The sequence below is a fragment of the Lipotes vexillifer genome, unplaced genomic scaffold (genome assembly GCF_000442215.2).
Source record: "Lipotes vexillifer unplaced genomic scaffold, Lipotes_vexillifer_v1.1 scaffold13, whole genome shotgun sequence".
Taxonomy (NCBI): Eukaryota; Metazoa; Chordata; class Mammalia; order Artiodactyla; family Lipotidae; genus Lipotes; species Lipotes vexillifer.
The window spans coordinates 320,290-340,870 of NW_006790761.1; the positions used below are offsets into that span (position 1 = coordinate 320,290).

The 20,581-nt window shown below is 50.0% G+C and overlaps 1 protein-coding gene across 1 annotated transcript in view; it reads left to right on the forward strand.

Annotated features, from left to right (window-relative positions):
* TRABD2B (TraB domain containing 2B) overlaps window positions 1-20,581 on the forward strand; it is a 218,085-nt gene that overhangs the window by 181,964 nt on the left and 15,540 nt on the right. The window contains exon 4 of the mRNA XM_007463920.1: window positions 2,562-2,736. Coding sequence (XP_007463982.1) covers window positions 2,562-2,736 — 175 coding nt within the window. The remainder of the gene's footprint in view (window positions 1-2,561; window positions 2,737-20,581) is intronic.

Genomic DNA, 20,581 nt, shown 5'->3' on the forward strand with positions numbered 1-20,581 from the left:
TTTTTTTTTTTTTTTTTTTTTTTTTTTCAAGCTCCCTAAAGATTGAATCTCCATTCAATCTGAGATTCATCATCCACAAATGCACACTCATGGTCAGGGAACTGAGGAGGGCGGGCTGGACACATCACAGGGAGAAGGCCTCTGCCTGGACCCTTGGAAGAGGGGAAGGGAAGCAGAGTGCTGCTTTCAGGCTCTCTGATGGTTCTGAAGACCACCTCTCTGTCATCTCCATCTCTATCCCCTGTCCAAGGCCACCCTTCACTGTAGCCCCTACATCAGAGGGGAAAGATGATGCAGCCAGCTCCTCCAGGCTAGTTGTACAAAGCTGACGTTTAGTCAAGACTTCCTTTGTGCCATGCGCTGTGCTAAGCACTTTCCAAAACTGGTCTTGTTTAATTCCTATAACAATATATACAGCCCCTATATGACCAGTTTGGAAACTGAGTCTCAGAGAGGCCACGTAACTTGTGAGTTACACAGGCCACCCAGCTGGTAAGTGGCAAAAGGAGGATTCCAACCCGAGCTGACCCAGCTGTTCAGGACTCACATTCACAACCTCCAGAGCTGCTGCCTGTGAGCCCGTCCATTCATCCATGCATCCACTCATTGAACAAATATTTATTTGTCAGTGCAACATCGTCCCACGTTCTCTTCCATACCCAAGGAATGGAGAGAAGCCTGCGAGGGCCAGGTTTCCAGAAATAACCCTTCTCAGTCACAGCCTCTCTTGTGCTCCTCCCCTACTCAGAAGCCTGCAGTGTTTCCTATAGTGGCGTCAAGTCCATGTGTGGCCTGTTTCATCAGGGCTGCCAAGCATCCCCTCCATGGTTAGGGGAGGGAGTAAGAACTCTATTCCTTCCTCTATATATCCACTTGCCAGACAGTCCCCAAGCACCAACTCTGTGCTGGCCCTGATTGGGCACTGGCAGAGCTTCTGCATACAGCTATCTAGGTTGTGCACTGCTCAAGTTTAGGGCATACCAGTCATATCAATGTCTTGCTCCTCCCAGAACAGCGTATCAGGCCTTTCTGGCAGAGAAGCCCCTCTCAATCAGGGAATGCCCTGATCCTTGGCCAACAGATAGCAGAGGCAGATGTCCCAGCCTCCCCAGAATCCCTCTGGGTTCAGCCTCCGTTGATGCCTCCATTTTCCTCAGAAGGAGGGCTGATAACTCGTCAGTGGCTCTAGAATCCATGTGGCTGGGCTAAAACCTGCAGGAAATTAGTCTCCTCGTGCTAGACTCTCCATCTGGCCAGTTCAGAAGTCAGCTAGGCCCTGTGTCCTGTGCTTTGGGCCTGGGTTGGTGAAGACAGAGTGATGAAGGGGGCACCCCTTGTGAGCAAGGGCTTGGAGGTTAGAATCACACCAGTGGATTGTGGGGAAAGAGCAGGTATTCTTACTCATGGCCTCAGCGTCCTCAGTGGTCCATGGCTTCCTCTCCCACCCCACCCACACGCTGAAGGCCACAGCACTGGAGCAGGTTAGAGAGGCAACGTGTCGGGAATGGAAGAACATGAGGAGGCGATGTGGTGAGGAGGGACGGCACATCTTTATGTTCAAGGCTCCAGAAACCTGTGCTGGGCACCTACTTTGTGCCAGGCAGCAGGGGCCCAGGAATGACAGAGGTGCTGTCCCTGAACTCAGGGAGCTCTCTGTCTCGTTCAAGGACACGTCAGAAATGCTGGCCCCAGGCCATGCGGCTGACTGTGGACATGGGGCCGAGAGCTGGGAAATATGGATAGCTCCAAGCCACGTTGTTGAACAAACCGTTGTTATGGAAGGAAGCCTTGGTCCCGGAGTTGAAATTTTCAAGAAGGGATGGAGGGTTTGGGTTACGTCCTGAGCAGCGGTGGAGCTGGGGATGCAGAGATAGTGGTGGCAACAGAAAGTGGCCAGCCAGGGCTGATACGCTGGGAGAACCAAAGGTTATGATGACCCCTCCTCTGACCTCTGTAGGGTGGTGTGGGCTGAAAGGTGTCCACGACAACACCCATCATCTCATGCAATCCCCCGCAATACCATCAGCCCCATCTTATAAATGAGGAAAACTGGACTCAGAAAAGTTAAGTAACTTGGCCAAAGTCACACAGCATCAGAACAGGGCCTGAAGCCCAGGTCAGCCTTTTTGCTACATCGGGCAGACAGCTCAGCTGACCCTCCACACCTGCTTGCTGAACCAGATTCCCTGTACGTGCCAGTGACAGGGTCAGTGCTACAGTGAGAGCCTCCCAGGACTTCTGTGTCCGGAAGCCGAGGTTCAACGAGACAGAGACGCGGGAGTGATACGTGTGTGAGGGTGGCGTCCAGGGCTCCAGCCTGGCTCTGCCATGTAGTTAGCTGCGTGGCTCTCCACCTATCTCTGGATCTTTCGCTCTTCTTTCTTTATTTGTGAAACTGGGATAACAACAGTCATCTCAAAGCATCTTGGAACTGATGAGAAGCATCGATTACCTGAATAAAGGTAAGTTACCCAGCCCCACACTGGGCTGTGTGTGTTTATTGAAAAGCCACTCTGCTCCAGGAAGAACTGAAGGCAGCAGTCTCTGTCTTGCCTTTACAGCTGCCCAACTTTATCAACACCACGCTTCCGCCGCACGAGCAGGTCACCGCCCAGGAGATCGACAGTTACTTCCGCCAGGAACTCATCTACAAGAGGAACGAGCGGATGGGGAAGAGGGTCGTGACTCTTCTGCAGGAGAACGAAGACAAGATCTGCTTCTTTGCCTTCGGAGCAGGTCTGGGCCGCAGTGGGGGAGGGGGATTACTTGCCAAATCCTTAAGGGCTGGGGGGGGCTGCTGGACCCTCTTCTGACCTCTTCCTCATAAAGGGAAAAGTTGAGTCCCCGCGTGAGCAGGAAGAGCCACATAGTGTTCAGCAGAGCTGGGATCCAAAGCAGGTCCCCTGCTTCTGGTCGAGGGTTCTTTTGTGACAGTCCCCATGGACAAGGGCAGTGACCACTCTGCCAAAACCAGGATAACTTCTGTGGCTCCTTCATGCCCCAGGAGGCCATGCTGAGAGCCCAGCTCCCGGTGTCCAGCCCAGGCTTGGGCCCGCGCCTCAGAGCCAAGGCCAAGTCAGTGAGGGCCACGTGGCCCAGTGGGGAGAAGGCGGCTCTGGCATCCCACAGCCCTGGCTCTAAATCCCAGCCCAGCCCCCTCCGGACTGCATGGCTTCGGAGGGGACCTTCTCAAGGGCTCAAGCCCCTCTTCTATGAACGGGCAGTGATAACAATAATTATGTGATGAACTGAAAAGACCTACCTTGTAGAATAGTTGCAAAGATTAGTACCACATAGTTGGAACTCGAAATGGCAGCCACAGCGATCGGCATCATTACGATGAGGACGATTAATACAAATTCTATCACCACCATATGGACCGTGAGCTTGATGCTCCTTCGGGGGCTCTGGGAAGTCCAGACACGCAGGTACAGGTACAGGACTTGCTCAGCGTCTCTCTCCCTGTTGCTCTCCTGCTTCTTCTGCCTCACTCTGTCTTCCTTTCTCCATGGCTGTCTCTCCTGATGACAGTGCTGTCCACCTGGGGACCAAGATACTGCATTTGCCTCCTTCATTTATCAGCTTTTGCTCCGGTGCTACAGTGACAAACGTATTTCTTGCTCACGTTGCTTGCAACTTGGGCTGAACGAGTTCACCTCCTGTTTTGTGAGAATTAAATGAGGTGGCTGGCGGGCGTCGCACTCGTGGGCGTTGTGCTCACTGGCGCTGTCCTCTCTCTGCCCTCCCTTCCCTGCCCCGCTACCCACACGCTGCCTGCCTGCGTCAGGCTGAGTTGGATCAAGCTGAGCAGCCTGTCTAACGCAGAAGGGCCTGTATGGACATCCTGATTCATAACAGGGCGTGTCCACTGCTGGAGGTCTGCCTCACCCACCCCGCACTGTTCAACCCCAAATACTTCAAGGGCAAGATCCAGGGTTTGTGTGTCTGCACCTGTCTTCCCTCCCCTTCAGCTCTCAGCACGGCAGAGGCGTATGGGAGGGCCTCAGAAACGCAGGACCTCTGGGACAGCCTCTATAAGACCACACCTGCAGCTGGACGGAGACTTCTGGGCTCACGTTGCAGCTGTGCCACGGCCTGATGTGGCCTCTTCCCTCCCCTCTGGCAGCCTCAGTTCACTCATCTGAGCAGAAAGACCCAGGACTCACTTGGGCCATCTGCGATTCTAGGAGCTCTTCAAACAGATTTCTGAGAAGAGCGAGGTTCCTGTAGCGGTGGGAGGGGCTGCCTGAAGGAGCCAGTTGAAGCAGGACTTCGACTGCATGACACCTGCTGGGGACCTGGCGTGAGTCAGAACAGATCTGGGGACCCTGCAGAGAAGCAAGTGCTCCCCAGCACGCACTCTCCCTCACTCACCATCCCAGCAGGCTCCCCAGCCCTCCCTCCTATGGGCATCTGGGCAGTGTATCCTGTGCTAAACCGGCCCACAGCTGACCACAAAAGGGGCACCACTGGGAACTCAACTAGCCCTCAGGCTCCTCCCCTAACGTGAGCCCCTAGAGAGACCGGTCACTGAGGGAGGCCAGTAAGGGATCCAGCATTCTCCATGCTCTACCTGCCCCACCTGCTGCAGGGCTCAGGACCATTCACCCAGGGGCTGGGGGTAGCTAATACCTGCTTCTTCCTGTGGGTGTGGAAACAGGAGAGCCTAGAGACGAAAATTACAATGGCCCAGGCAACCACTGACACTGAAACCCCAAGTACACCGCAGCACAAATGTCCACTCAGGCACCAGGCCAGCACGCAGGCTTCCTACCCACCTCCAGTTTCTTCCCCATCTCTGAAATCCAGCTGATTCCTGGTCAGTTTTTTGTTTTGTTTTGTTTTTTCTGTTTTTTTTTTTAACGTCTTTATTGGAGTATAATTACTTTACAATGTTGTGTTACTTTCTGCTGTATAACAAAGTCAATCAGCTATATGTATACATATATCCCCATATCCCCTCCCTCTTGCGTCTCCCACCCTCCCTATCCCACCCCTCCAGGCGGTCACAAAGCACCGAGCTGATCTCCCTGTGCTATGCAGCTGCTTCCCACTAGCTATCTGTTTTACATTTGGTAGTGTACATATGTCCATGCCACTCTCTCATATCATCCCAGCTTACCCTTCCGTCACCCCGTGTCCTCAAGTCCATTCTCTACATTTACGTCTTTATTCCTGCCCTGCCCCTAGGTTCATCAGGACCAGTTTTTGTTTTAGAATCCATATACATGTGTTAGCGTACGGTATTTGTCTTTCTCTTTCTGACTTACTTCACTCTGTATGACAGACTCTAGGTCTATCCACCTCACTACAAATAACTCAATTTTGTTTCTTTTTATGCTGAGTAATATTCCATCGTGCCACATCTTCTTTATCAGTTCATAAGTCGATGGACACTTAGGTTGCTTCCATGTCCTGGCTATTGTAAATAGAGCTGCAATGAACATTGTGGTACATGATTCTTTTTGAATGATGGTTTTCTCAGCGTATATGCCCAGTAGTGGGATTGCTGGGTCATATGGTAGTACTATTTTTAGTTTTCTAAGGAACCTCCATACTGTTCTCCATAGTGGCTGTATCAATTTACATTCCCACCAACAGTGCAGGAAGGTTCGCTTTTCTCCACACCCTCTCCAGCATTTATTGTTTCTAGATTTTTTGATGATGGCCATTCTGACTGGTGTGAGGTAATACCTCATTGTAGTTTTGATTTGCATTTCTCTAATGATTAGTGATGTTGAGCATCCTTTCATGTGTTTGTTGGCAATCTGTATATCTTCTTTGGAGAAATGTCTATTTAGGTCTTCTGCCCATTTTTAGATTGGGTTTTTTGTTTTTTTGATATTGAGCTGCATGAGCTGCTTGTAAATTTTGGAGATTAATCCTTTGTCAGTTGCTTCGTTTGCAAATATTTTCTCCCATTCTGAGGGTAGTATTTTCATCTTGTTTATGGTTTCCTTTGCTGTGCAAAAGCTTTTAAGTTTCATTAGGTCCCACTTGTTTATTTTTGTTTTTATTTCCATTTCTCTAGGAGGTGGGTCAAAAAGGATCTTGCTGTGATTTATGTCATAGAGTGTTCTGCCTATGTTTTCCTCTAAGAGTTTTATAGTGTCTGGCCTTACATTTAGGTCTTTAACCCATCTGGAGTTTATTTTTGTGTGTGGTGTTAGGGAGTGTTCTAATTTCATTCTTTTACATGTAGCTGTCCAATTTTCCCAACACCACTTATTGAAGAGGCTGTCTTTTCTCCTTTGTATATTCTTGCCTCCTTTATCAAAGATAAGGTGACCGGGCTTCCCTGGTGGCGCAGTGGTTGAGAGTCCACCTGCCGATGCAGGGGACACGGGTTCGTGCTCCAGTCCAGGAAGATCCCACATGCCGTGGAGCGGCTGGGCCCATGAGCCATGGCCGCTGAGCCTGCGCGTCTGGAGCCTGTGCTCTGCAATGGGAGAGGCCACAACAGTGAGAGGCCCACGTACTGCAAAAAAATAAAAAAATAAAGGTGACCGTATGTGCGTGGGTTTATCTCTGGGCTTTCTATCCTGTTCCACTGATCCATATTTCTGTTTTCTGCCAGTACCATATTGTCTTGATTACTGTAGCTTTGTAATATAGTCTGAAGTCCAGGAACCTGATTCCTCCAGCTCTGTTTTTCTTTCTCAAGATTGCTTTGGCTATTCAGTGTCTTTGGTGTTTCCATACAAATTGTGAAATTTTTTGTTCTAGTTCTGTGAAAAATGCCATTGGTCGTTTGATAGGGATTGCACTGAATCTGTAGATTGCTTCAGGTAGTATAGTCATTTTCACAATGTTGATTCTTCCAATCCAAGAACATGCTATATCTCTCCATCTGTTTGTATCATCTTTAATTTCTTTCATCAGTGTCTTGTAGTTTTCCGTATACAGGTCTTTTTTCTCTTTAGGTAGGTTTATTTCGAGGTATTTTATTCTTTTTGTTGTAATGGTAAATGGGAGTGTTTCCTTAATTTCTCTTTCAGATTTTTCATCATTAGTGTATAGGAATGCAAGAGATTTCTGTGCGTTAATTTTGTATCCTGCTACTTTACCAGATTCATTGATAAGCTCTAGTAGTTTTCTGGTAGCATCTTTAGGATTCTCTATGTATAGCATCATGTCATCTGCAAACAGTGACAGCTTTACTTCTTCTTTTCCAATTTGGATTCCTTTTTTTTTTTTTTCTTCTCTGATTGCTGTGGCTAAAACTTCCTAAACTCTGTTGAATAATAGTGGTGAGAGTGGGCAACCTTGTCTTGTTCCTGATCTTAAAGGAAGTGGTTTCAGTTTTCACCATTGAGAATGATGTTTGCTGTGAATTTGTCATATATGGCCTTTATTATGTTGAAGTAGGTTCCCTCTATGCCTACTTTCTGGAGAGTTTTTATCATAAATGGGTTTTGAATTTTGTCAAAAGCTTCTTCTGCATCTATTGAGATGCTCATATGGTTTTTCTCCTTCAATTTGTTAACATGGTGTATCACATTGATTGATTTGCGTATATTGAAGAATCCTTGCATTCCCGGGATAAGCCCCACTTGATCATGGTGTATGATCCTTTTAATGTGCTGTTGGATTCTGTTGGCTAGCAGTTTGTTGAGAATTTTTGCATCTTTGTTCATCAGTGATATTGGCCTGTAATTTTCTTTTTTTGTGACATCTTCATCTGGTTTTGGTATCAGGGCGATGGTGGCCTCGTAGAATGAGTTTGGGAGTGTTCCTCCCTCTGCTATATTTTAGAAGAAGGATAGGTGTTCACTCTTCTCTAAATGTTTGACAGAATTCGCCTGTGAAGCCATCTGGTCCTGGGCTTTTGTTTGTTGGAAGATTTTGTTTGTTTGTTTTTTGTTTTTTGCGGTACACAGGCCTCTCCCTGTTGTGGCCTCTCCCGTTGCAGAGCACAGGCTCCGGACACGCAGGCTCAGCAGTCATGGCTCACGGGCCAGCCACTCTGCGGCATGTGGGATCTTCCCGGACCAGGGCACGAACCCATGTTCCCTGCATCGGCAGGCGGACTCTCAACCACTGTGCCACCAGGGAAGCCCCTGTTGGAAGATTTTAAATCACAGTTTCAATTTCAGTGCTTGTGATTGGTCTGTTTATATTTTCTATTTATTTCTGGTTCAATCTCAGAAGGTTGTGCTTTTCTAAGAATTAGTCCATTTCTTCCAGGTTGTCCATTTTATTGGCATAGAGTTGCTTGTAGTAATCTCTCATGATCCTTTGTATTTCTACAGTGTCAGTTGTTACTTCTCCTTTTTCATTTCTAATTCTATTGATTTGAGTCTTCTCCCTTTTTTTCTTGATGAGTCTGGCTAATGGTTTATCTATTTTGTTTATCTTCTCAAAGAACCAGCTTTTAGTTTTATTAATCTTTGCTCTTGTTTCCTTCATTTCTTTTTCATTTATTTCTGATTTGATCTTTATGATGTCTTTCCTTCTTCTAACTTTGGCGGGGGGGGGGTTTTGTTGCTCTTGTTTCTCTAATTGCTTTAGTTATAAAGTTAGGTTGTTTATTTGAGATTTTTCTTGTTTCTTGAGGTGGGATTATATTGCTATAAAATCCCCTCTTAGAACTGCTTTTGCTGCATCCCATAGGTGTTGGGTCATCGTGTTTTCATTGTCATTTGTTTCTAGGTATGTTTTGGTCTCCTCTTTGATTTCTTCAGTGATCTCTTGGTTGTTTAGTAGCGTATTATTTAGCCTCCTTGTGTTTGTATTTTTTACAGTTTTTTTTTTTCCTGTAATTGATATCTAGTCTCATAGCGTTGTGGTTGGAAAAGATACTTTATATGATTTCAATTTTCTTAAATTTACCAAGGCTTGATTGTGACCCAAGATATGATCTATCCTGGAGAATGTTCCATGAGCACTTGAGAAGAAAGTGTATTCTGTTGTTTTTGGATGGAGTGTCCTATAAATATCAATTAAGTCCATCTTGTTTAATGTGTCATTTAAATCTTGTGTTTCCTTATTTATTTTCATTTTGCATGATCTGTCCATTGGTGTAAGTGGGGTGTTAAAGTCCCCTACTATGACTGTGCTACTGTCAATTTCCCCTTTTATGACTGTTAACATTTGCCTTACGTATTGAGGTGCTCCTGTGTTGGGTGCATAATTATTTACAATTTTTATATCTTCTTCTTGGATTGATCCCTTGATTATTATGTAGTGTCCTTTTTTGTCTCTTGTAATAGTCTTTATGTTAAAGTCTATTTTGTCTGATATGAGAATAGCTACTCCAGCTTTCTTTTGATTTCCATTTGCATGGAATATCTTTTTCCATCCCCTTGCTTTCAGGCTATATGTGTCCCTAGGTCTGAAGTTGGTCTCTTGTACACAGCATATATATGGGTCTTGTTTTTGTATCCATTCAGCCAGTCTATGTCTTTTGGTTGGAGCTTTAATCCATTTACATTTAAGGTAATTATCGATATGTATGTTCCTATTACCATTTTCTTAATTGTTTTGGGTTTGTTTTTGTAGGTCTTTTCCTTCTCTTGTATTTCCCCCTAGAGAAGTTCCTTTAGCATTTGTTGTAAAGCTGGTTTGGTGGTGCTGAATTCTCTTAGCTTTTGCCTGTCTGTAAAGGTTTTAATTTCTTTGTCAAATCTGAATGAGATCCTTGCTGAGTAGATTAATCTTGGTTGTAGGTTTTTCCCTTTCATCGCTTTAAATATGTCCTGCCACTCCCTTCTGGCTTACAGAGTTTCTGCTGAAAGATCAGCTGTTAACCTCACGGGGGTTCCCTTGTATGTTATTGGTTGCTTTTCCCTTGCTTTTTCTTTGTATTTAATTTTTGATAGTTTGATTAATATGTGTGTTGACGTGTTTCTCCGTGGATTTATCCTGTATGGGACTCTCTGCACTTCCTGGACTTGATTGACTATTTCCTTTCCCATGTTAGGGAAGTTTTCAACTATAATCTCTTCAAATATTTTCTCAGACGCTTTCTTTTTCTCTTCTGCTTTTGGGACCCCTATAATTCAAATGTTGGTGTGTTTAATGTTGTCCCAGAGGTCTCTGAGACTGTCCTCAATTCTTTTCATTCTTTTTTCTTTATTCTGCTCGGCAGTAGTTACTTCCACTATTTTATCTTCCAGGTCACTTATCCGTTCTTCTGCCTCAGTTATTCTGCTATTGATTCCTTCTAGAGAATTTTTTATTTCATTTATTGTGTTGTTCATCATTGTTTACTCTTTAGTTCTTCTAGGTCCTTGTTAAATGTTTCTTTTGTTTTCTCTGTTCTATTTCCAAGATTTTAGATTATCTTTACTATAATCATTCTGAATTCTTTTTCAAGTAGGCTGCCTATTTCCTCTTCATTTGTTTGGTCTGGTGGGTTTTTACCTTGCTCCTTCATCTGCTGCATATTTCTCTGTCTTCTCATTTTGTTTAACTTACTGTGTTTGGGGTCTCCTTTTCACAGGCTGCCGGTTCATAGTTCCTGTTGTTTTTGGTGTCTGCCCCCAGTGGGTGAGGTTGGTTCAGTGGCTTGTGTAGGCTTCCTGGTGGGGGGAGACTGGTGCCTGTGTTCTGGTGGGTGGGGCTGTATCTTGTCTTTCTGGTGGACAGGGTCACATCCAGTGGTGTATTTTGGGGTGTCTGTGAACTTATTATGATTTTAGGCAGCCTCTCTGCTAATGGGTGGGGTTGTGTCCCTGTCTTACTAGTTGTTTGGCATGGGGTGTCCTGCACTGGTAGTTTGCTGGACGTTGGATGGAGCTGGGTCTTAGCATTGAGACGGAGATCTCTGGGAGAGCTCTCGCAGATTGGTATTTTGTGGGGCCAGGAGGTCTCTGGTGGTCCAATGTCCTGAACTCGGCTCTCCCACCTCAGAGGCTCAGGTCTGACACCAGGCCGGAGGACCAAGACCCTGTTAGCCACACGGCGTCCTGGAGCTCAAAACTCCGAAATGGATTTCACTGGGCTGAAATCAAGATGTTGGCAGGATCATGGTCATTCTGGAGGTTCTGCCAAATCAGCTAGCCCTGAAAATGGATGGTGCTGGAGCGTGGGGCCCAGACCCGCCATCGCTGGCAGTTGGAGAGCACGGGCCTGGTTAGTTTTTTTTTACAGACCACCAAAAAGACCTCACCCCTGTCTACTCTGCCCATCCCCACTGCCACTGTCCTGGTCCAAAGCCTCCATCAGCTCCAGCCTCCTGGTCCTCTCCCCACTTCCAGGCTGCTCCCCAGGGTGGAGCCAGTGAAGGGTGCTGGCTCTGTCTCCTGCCAGCATCCTGAGCTCCAGGAAGGCAGGCTTCACTTCATCATGCCTGTGTTTTTCAGTCATGTGTAATATGTTTCGAGCTCAGTGAAGGTATGAAAGAATGAATGAGTGAAGGAAGGAACAGATGAATGAATGTTGACCAGATCCTCCAATCCTGGTCTCCTGGCCTGGAGAGCTTAGAGCAGCCCAGCAGTAAAGTGAGGGCAATGGGAGCCCCACCTTGGCTCTTAGAGACCGTCTGTCCTATAGCAACAGGCCCGGGGCTGTGGGCATGTCCTGCAGGCAGCTGCCACTTCTGGCTCAGCAACACCTGGAGCAAATGGCCTTCTCGGTGCTGCAAATCTACCCTCGACCTGAGAATTTCAAAGCTGGACTCAGCCTCCAAGCTCAAGCCTGCCCACCTCATCATAGCCATGGGCAGACTGAGTTCCACAGATGCCAGAACGTGGGTGAAGCTCACGGTGAGTTGGGGACAGAACCAGGACTGGTCCCCAGGGCCCAGAGCTGTGGTCAGGGGCTCTGTTCTCACATGCGGTCAGGGAGCCAGCTGAGAGGACCGGTAACAGTGTGTCAGCATGGGACACGTCCACACACAACTCGTGGGGACAGAAGTCCACGCCTGCCTTGCTGTGTCCTTATGGCCACATAGCTCCTGAGTCCCACATCCAAAGGCAGGCTGAGGACGTACATGCAGGGACAGGCCCAGCACTCTTCAGCAGCATGCGACCTACAGACGCACAGGCTCCATGGCACACATTCCCGTCTGGGTGCCTTTTCCAGCTCAGGCCTTCCCAGATCCCCGAGCACTGGGGACCTGAGTCAGCCTGACTTGTTGCCCATCCCCTGTCCGGCCCTCAAAGAAGGCACTGTGAGAGGGAGGGAGGGTCTGTGCCCCTGGAAATACACCTCACCATCCCCCAGAGGGTGTCTGTTCGTGCAACAGTCTCTCAGATCCAGTTTCATGAATGTCTCTAGGAAATAGCTTAGGACAGAAGTATGATTATAAGACTCCCAGCCACCCACAGCCTGGCCTTGCCCATCCTGTCATTCTATAGCCTGAGGTTCTGCCATTTTACAGCAGACCGGCCTGAGACCAGCCTCAGGCTGACTAGGGTGAGGGAGAGAAAGAGCCTCCACCTGCCTGGCCACCCCCCGTGCCCATCCAGATCCTTCCCCAGCCCACCCCTGCTCCAGAACCCCTTCCTGAGAGTCCACAAGCACAGATTGGGATTCCCAGCACTGCAGGCCGACTGGCCCCCTCCTCTGCTCTGCTCTGCTCTACAGGGAGATTTGATGCAAAGGGTCAGAGCTTTGGAGTCAGGATGCCTGGGTATAAAGCCGGGCTCCATCACTGTTAATTAAGAGAGTTTGGGAAAGCCATTTCACCTCCAAGGACCTCAGTCTCTCATCTGTAAAATGGGGATAATACACCTGCCTCATCAGACTGTGCTAGATGTACTTTAGATAATAACATTACACTCTCTACTGTGGTGGAGGGATCCTTATCATAGAGACCCTCCTGTGGGCCAGCCATCATTCCAGGCTCTTAGATTACATTACCTCTGATCTTCACAATAAGCCCACGAGAAGGGGGTTATTATATTCATTTTGCAGGTGAAAACTAAGGCCCAGAGCAGATGAATGGCTTCCTCAAGGCCTGGCAGGCAGACCTTCAACTTGAATCCTGGCCTCTTGGGTCCTAGTCCTGGCCATTTCCCCCCATACACGGTGCCCTTGCTGTATACTTCCAGAAAGGTTGACGATTTTGTAGGAGAGTGTATTTTTAGCTGGTACATCCCACAGAAGAGTACTCTCCTTAGAGTTTGTGATGTTTCTGTATTCAGGAGCTGTTTGACCTCTTCTGGAAGTTATTCAGCAGGTTCCAGGGCAGTTGGGGTATGGACATGTGTGACAACTCTGAGCAGGCCTGGGTGACAGCTGGGGACCCAGATGGAAGCCCCGCCTCCTTGGGAGGTGACTGTGGCCAGTGTGCAAACCTGGATGTTCTGGAAGGAGCCAGGCCACTGCCATGGAGGGGTTCCAGACTGCCAGGCCAATGCAGTTTGACAAGCTGAGCCTACGTGTCCTCAGAGATCTTAAGTGTGTTCTCGGATTTCCTCTGGCCTACAAATAACTGAGAAAAATAAGTACAAGATGGTGAATTTTTTTATTAATGAAGTGTATTAAATTTACAGGCTTATATTCTGAAATTATCTTCTTTCTACTGTGTTTGAAGTTAAACATCTTTCTCTTTAAAAAGAAAATAGTGGTGATATGAGGCAAACAGGGCTTTCAAAGCCCTTATTTGGCAAAATTAAAAGTTGGTAAGTGTATTGTTTCTCCCACCCACCCGCCTTCTCTTCAGATAGGAGAGAATCAAGCAAGCCTAAAACATGCTGAAAAGCCTACAGTAGGAGGGGTGAGGCCAATGATACAGGAGAGAAATTGGGGAAAATGACTAGCCCAAGTTTCCAAGAAAGCAGGAAAGGTGGGGGCCAGAGCTCGGGTAGAGGATATGGCCTTGGGTAGAAAAGGGCACTTCCTCACCTATAGTTGGAGAAGGGAGAAGGCTGGCAGGAAGGTAATTTGGTGGTGGAAAGGTGACCTGATGGCTTCTAATCAGAGCTCCACTCTGTAAAGTAGGGGTTGAAGTCATGTGCAGAGAAAGAGGGGGCTGGGAGCTGGTTCTTGGTTTGAAGACAGGAGAACATTTGACGTAGATGTAAGAGAGATTGGCCACAAGAACTGACACTGACAGGAAGTTAAATGAATTTCATATCATGAGCCAACTGTGATTGATTGGTATGGTTGCCTGGAGTGTGGTATATAAAGGATGACAAGACCATATTGAAGCAGAGAAGAGGTCTGATTGATTAGTGGTGTCTGCTGTGGACCTGGATTAGGCCACACGCCTGCCCCATATCTGCTCTGATTGCTGGGAACATAGACCATACTGATTGGTGACTGAGGGCCTGTGAACCTGCAGGGGTCCCAAATCACAGCTTGTAAGATTTTCTACAGCAACACTGGACATCCAGGGTGTAAAGGTAGCCGCATCTACACTCCAGGCCTTTTCCTGATTTCATCCTAGCAGCCACTGCTCAATAAGCATCCCGCTGATTGTGAACTACTCCAGGGCAGGGCCCATATCTCCGCAGAATTACCAACACCCAGGAGATGTTCTACGAAGACATACTAGACCAAATCACCCAGAAACAAGTTCACTCCATTCAGTCGTATGGTATCTCTTGGGCCCCAGGCCTCTGGGGTGGAGGGAGAGGGGCTCTCAGTCCTAGGCACTAGAAGAAAATTACAGTTTTGTCCCTAGCTCTAGGGAACTGGGGCTTTCTCAGGTTGTGTTCACTTGTTCAGCCGTCTTGAGATCTGGAACAGAATGCATAATGTGGGGGCTGGCTGAGCTGGGTTGGAGAAACGAGCCAGACTCAAGGGTAGACCAGTTAGCCTGCAGGGCCCATTCATTCTGAACTCTGAGAGCCACTGGTATATTCTGTAACCCCAGTGTGCTACAGCCTGCATATAGTTCTAACTTCTGACCTTACAAAGTCCTTTGACCCTAACAGCCTGTTGTTCTAAGACTGTGTGGTTCTGATATCCCAGCCTTCCATCATCATAGAATTCTAACCCTCTAGCAGAGTTTGCTTCAGTCTCTCTTGGATTCCTTGGGAGGAGTATGGAGCTAAGAGCCCTCTAGGGCCTGGAAATCCCTTCACATAGGACTGCTGCCACCTGTCCCCACACCACCCACCCACAGGAAGCAGAAGTCCAAGCATAAAGCAGGATTTGAAGAGTTAAAAGCCAGGCTGTGTGAGCATCGGAGACAGAGGTGCTGTAGCTGTTACCCCGAGCACCTGCACATCCAGCACACCCAGCCTCCAGGCTGCGCCAGCCTCTCTTGAGCCCCAAATGAAGTGCCACAGGCCCCTAATCAGGAACACTCCTGGGGCTGGGACACAGAAGTCGACTCATGGTGAAGACCCGGGCTTGAGAGAAGGGCGAGATGGAAGCCCGACACACGGAACACCAGTAACATTTAAAATTTAATAACAGCAGCAATTGCTCCTTGGAGAGTGGGCACCATCCTGCTTGAAGAACACCCATATCCATCAGCTTACGTGGCTTTCACGTCCTCAGTGCCTCCTGGAGGGAGACAGGATGGTATTTATTATTCCATTTGGCAGATGGGTAAATCAAGGTGGAGATGAGAAGTGAGAGAATCTTAGAACTGGAGCGGAACAATGGTCAACACTGATTAGGCCATTCTTTCTGATGCCCGTCTCCCTGAAAAGCCATCCAGCTGCTACTTGGGCCCTCTGTTCTCCTGAGAATGACCTTCCCCTCTCCTGCCTGGGCCTTCTGTGACCTCTTCTCTGGGATCCCATAGTCCCACAGGATTTCCCTATCACAGCTCTGCTCATGCCGAGCACATTTGTCATCTCCTAGTCTAGGAAGGGGAGGGTAGGTCAGAGAAGACTTCCTGGAGGAGGTGAGAATTGGTTGGTTGAAATTTCCCTGATGCATGTCCAGCTGCCTTCCAATTCCTCTCCTCATCCCCACAGTCCTCAGGGCAAGACCCCAGCCACCTCCTTCCCCCCTTGGTTCTCCACTCGGGGGCCTCAGGAACAAAAACTCCTCAGAGCTCATGGCTGAGCACAGAAGAGCAGCCACAGCCCATGTAGGGCCCTGGTAACCTTAGAAACGAGGGACCCAGCAAATAGCACACGCCCAGCCACTTTCTCTTCTCCTGGGCAAATGCCCATGGCCTGCCATTCTCCCCACTTTGGAACATGAGGCCACAGCGTCCAGAAGTGTTTCAGAGTTTTCCGACGGTGTTTCAAAGGGCCCGGCCGCCCCACCATGTACACATCTGGCAGCTGGCACGCCTGCTCCAGGCTGAGATCCTTGGCCAGAGTCACCCTTCCTGTTTCAGCCCAGAGCATCCAGCCAGCCAGAGGAACATCCCATCTGCTAGCTTGTCCCTAACTGGAGCCAGCCCTGCCCTCTGGACCAGGTTGGACCTCTGTCTGTGCGCTAGGGCATCTGGAATGTCAGCTAAGGACTCAGCACTCTTGCTGGGCATGTGGGGAAGGCAGGGGGAGGAGTGTCCTAGGTGAAGGGCATGTGCTTCGGAGCCTGACTGCCTGCGTGAGGACCTCAGCGCCTGTCCTCGTAGGAAGGAGCCTGGGCAGACCACGTACTTGGCTTCTCTCGGCCCTCAGAGTCCCTCTAAGAGGAGCCTGGCATCGGTGGGCAGCCCATGTGCAGCTCAGGCCTGGTGCACGTGAGCTCTTGCGCTGTCAGTATTATTTCAGAGCCCACAGTCCTCCAAGAACAGGACTCCCACCCAGGGGAGAGCAGGGCTGTCCAGGGGATGGGGCAGAAGTGCTCGATGGCCTCTGAGGACCCAGCTGGGACCCTGCAGGGAGACCCCCATGGCCGGTCTCAGCTCCAAGGCACAGTGAGGCCCCGTCCCTGCCTGCATGGTTGGCCAGCAGGGTGCTCTCCTGGGGTGCTGGGTGCTGACATTCTGGGAAAGGAGCCTCTGGATGTTATAAAGAGTGGTAACCGTGACCGCAGCGAGCCTTGCACTGGGCGCTGCCCCCTGCAGTTTACAGAACCCATCACAGGCTCCGTCTCCAGGGCTCTCCCCACAGTGCCTCATGCTGACCTCAAATCACTCTGCACAGTCACTGCCTGAGTCTGGGGTGGTGTCAGACCCCAGGAGGGAAAGGCCCCACGTCTGACCTATCTCAGGGTCCCCAGGGCTTGGCACGTGCCTGACATGTAGGAGGTCCCAGTGAAGGCTTGTGGAGAAGGCTCTGCGGCTTCAGGCCTGTACCCCTCCAGGGTACAGGTTCCTCAAAACCCCCAGGGCTTATGTCCTCATTGTGGGACAAGGGCAGGGCCCAAGGAGGAGGCTGACCCCCTAGTCTGTGTCCTGTCCCTTCCTCTTCAGCCCCGTAGCTCCGGCGTCCCTCCCTCACTGCATAGCTCACACTGCCCTGTAATTGTTTGCATGTCTGTCTCGCCTCCATCCTGTGATGTCCTCCAGGGTGGGAATCAAGTGTCTCAGCTCCTGGCACAAAACTGGGTACAGAGGAGACATCATCTCAGTCCTTGCTGAACTGAAAAGGCCTCAGTCCAGCCTTGCCTGGCCGGCAGAGCAGGAGAAAGAAAGCTCGGCTCTGCCAGTTTCCCAGACGGACCCTCCTTGGGAGGTTCAAAGCCCCGAGGTACCCCCAATTCTCCATCCACCTGTCCATCTGTCTCGCTCTCCTGTCACACTTCCTCTGGTAAACAAACACCGCTGTTGCTTGATACCCGGCGGCTGATCCTGGCAGCGAGAGTAACACTTGATAGTTCCCCTTGTATTAATTTCAGACGGAACATAAATGTGGGCTTGGACTCCCTCTTCCAGGAAGAGAAAACTGGAAACGCATTGGACTCACTGGAGAGAAAACATGTGTGCTGGCCGAGGGGAGCCCCTGTTACTTTGGAGCTTTTGTGGGAACATCTGGTTCTCCCCTCCTCCCCTCCACCAAGCCCCCCAATACTGTCTTGAAATGGCCCTGTTAATTGGCATATTCTTCGAGCTGAATACTCACACACTTTCCTCTCTGATCTGGTGAAACCTGGAGGGGACACATGTTTCTGATGATTCGCTGCCCCCAAAACGTGAGCTCAGGATCCCTCGCAGCCTCCAGTTCTTCAGAGTAAATGTACTGGCCACGCAGCCAACTAGGACACCTCTGGATGGAAGCCCAAGCTTTGCCTCTTACCGTCTGTGTGACCTTCAGCAGGTCCCGTCCTCTCGCTGAGCTCCAGTTCCCTCATCTGTAAACTGGGAGTACCTGGAAATGCTTTTGTGAAGATGAAATGAAATAATATTTGAAAAGCGCCTTGTGCCCAGGAGACTCACTGAGGAGGAGTTTGCCTTCAGGTCATCACATGATGGACTCACAGAGGTGGGAGGACCCATGAGACCTTAGTAGGGAAACTGAGACAGAGAGGGAAAGGAGACTGCCCGAGGTCACACAGCTGGTTGGCTGTCGAGCCAGGTTTTCTGTCCTAACCTCAGGACAGGTTTCTTAGCTCTGTCCTACCCTGCCTTTCATGTCGGAGGGTAAATGGGGGCTGTTGGGCTATGTCCAGCTGATGGGTAGGGACTAGACCCAGCCTATGCTCTGCTCACTGAGCCTTGTGCCCTAGCACAGGCCTGCTTGTGCCTGGAAGAAGGGGAGCCTTTGTCTCTGCACTAAAACATCATGGGGCTCTGCCCACTCAGATCAGGACACCTTCCCTGCCTGTATATGATGTCCCTTAAGTGGCACTCTGGCTTGCGTGGTCAGGGGACACAATCACCAAACCAGACTTACAATTTGTCAAGCCTATAGTCCTCCTCCAGGCCCTTGCTCCTCCCCTTGCCTGTTTCCCTACTCCGCCCCCCCCCCAATATATCTGCTTGAATCCACCCTTTCTGGGCCCCTCTTCCAGGAAGCCTTCCTTGGTGTCTTTGGTGTATGGATCTCTCCTCCGTGCCCTTTGTTTTTTGTTTTTTGTGTTTTTTTGCGGTACGCAGGCCTCTCACTGTCGTGGCCTCTCCCGTTGCGGAGCACAGGCTCCGGACGTGCAGGCTCAGTGGCCACGGCTCACGGGCCCAGCCGCTACCGCGGCACGTGGGATCCTCCCGGACCGGGGCACGAACCCGCGTCCCCTGCATCGGCAGGCGGACTCTCAACCACTGCGCCACCAGGGAAGCCCGCTCCGGACGTGCAGGCTCAGTGGCCACGGCTCACGGGCCCAGCCGCTACCGCGGCACGTGGGATCCTCCCGGACCGGGGCACGAACCCGCGTCCCCTGCATCGGCAGGCGGACTCTCAACCACTGCGCCACCAGGGCAGCCCCCGTGCCCTTTGGTTTTGTTTCTGGGTTCTCTTTCTCCTCTCTCCTCTTTCTCCCTCCTCTCCTTCCCTCTCTATCTGTGTCTCCTTGTATCTCTTTCTCTCTGTCCCGACATCTCTCCTTTTCCTTCTCTCCTTACCGTTGCCTCTGTGTCTCTTTGTCTGTTGCAGCCTGTCTCCTGGCCCCTGTCACCTCCTCTCTTCTTTCTTCTCTCTGTATCCCTGTGTTCTGGAGCTCTCTCCCCCTCCCTGTCTGTCTCTGAGCGTCTCTCCTTTCTCTGCCTCTCTCCTTGTGTCCCTCTCTCCCACTCTGTGGCTCTGTGTGCCCCACCCCGACTGTCCTGCCTCTCTTCCCTCCTCTCCTGGTCCACACGGCCTCAGCAGATGAAATGGGATGTTCCTTCCTGAAGACAGCTGGCCAGAGAGCAGCCGTCAGTGCTGCTGAACAGTGACCAGGAGACACCGGGAGCCTGGGCAAGCCATGTAGGCTAAGCTCTGACACCGAGGAGCCCCTTTGGAAACTTTCCACACCTCCCCTGCAGGTTCCAGGATGGATGTGGTGACTTTTTTGGGATTTGTGACCCTGGAGGCAAGCCCAAGCCCTGTCCGCCAGCCCCTGGGGACGACATGCACTGGGACCTGACTGTGGGGCTGCTCTGACAGCCAAGCTCCTGGGATTGGTGGGATCTGCAGGAGGATCACCAAGGGGCTGGGCCACAGCTGTGAGGGGAAGGGATCCTCAAGCTCAGGTCTCCTGGGGATAAGACGAGATCATGGAAAGGACAGGGAGTAACAGATTCTGTCATTCATTCATTCAACAAACATTCATGAAGCCACCACCCTCTGCCAGACTTGATCTTAGCCCTGGGGACAAAGGTGGATCAGACGTGGCCCCTGCCCTCGAAAAGCTGGTTGTCACCCCCCAAGTGGCTTGTTGGGGACACATTCTGACAGAGGCAGCTCCAGGGTGTGGGGAGCTCATTCCAGCCATGCAGAAGAGGGTGAACCGGAGAGAGCAAGGCGGCTGCTGTCTGCAGTGATTCAGGCAGAAGGTGATGGTGACCTGGGCCAGGGTCAAGCATTGTTAGGAGGTAAAATCCAGGGTATTCTGGTGGCCGAATGGATGAGGATAAGGAGAGAGAAGGAGGAGTGAAGACGCGCCCATCTGACTTGGATGGTGGAACTCAGCTGAGACACATCCAGGAGGGGAGGGGGAGGCACTGGAGGATGTTGGGTGGAGATGCCCAGGAGGCTGCTGGACATATGGGTCTGGGCTGGGGCAGCAGGTCTAGAGTGGTAACTGAAGCCATATGAATGGATGGATTCACATTCCACGGATTGTGAATAGAGTGAGAAGAAAAGAAGGCTGTGGAAAGGGTTCCCAGGTTCACCCACATTCATCGGGCGAGGGAAAG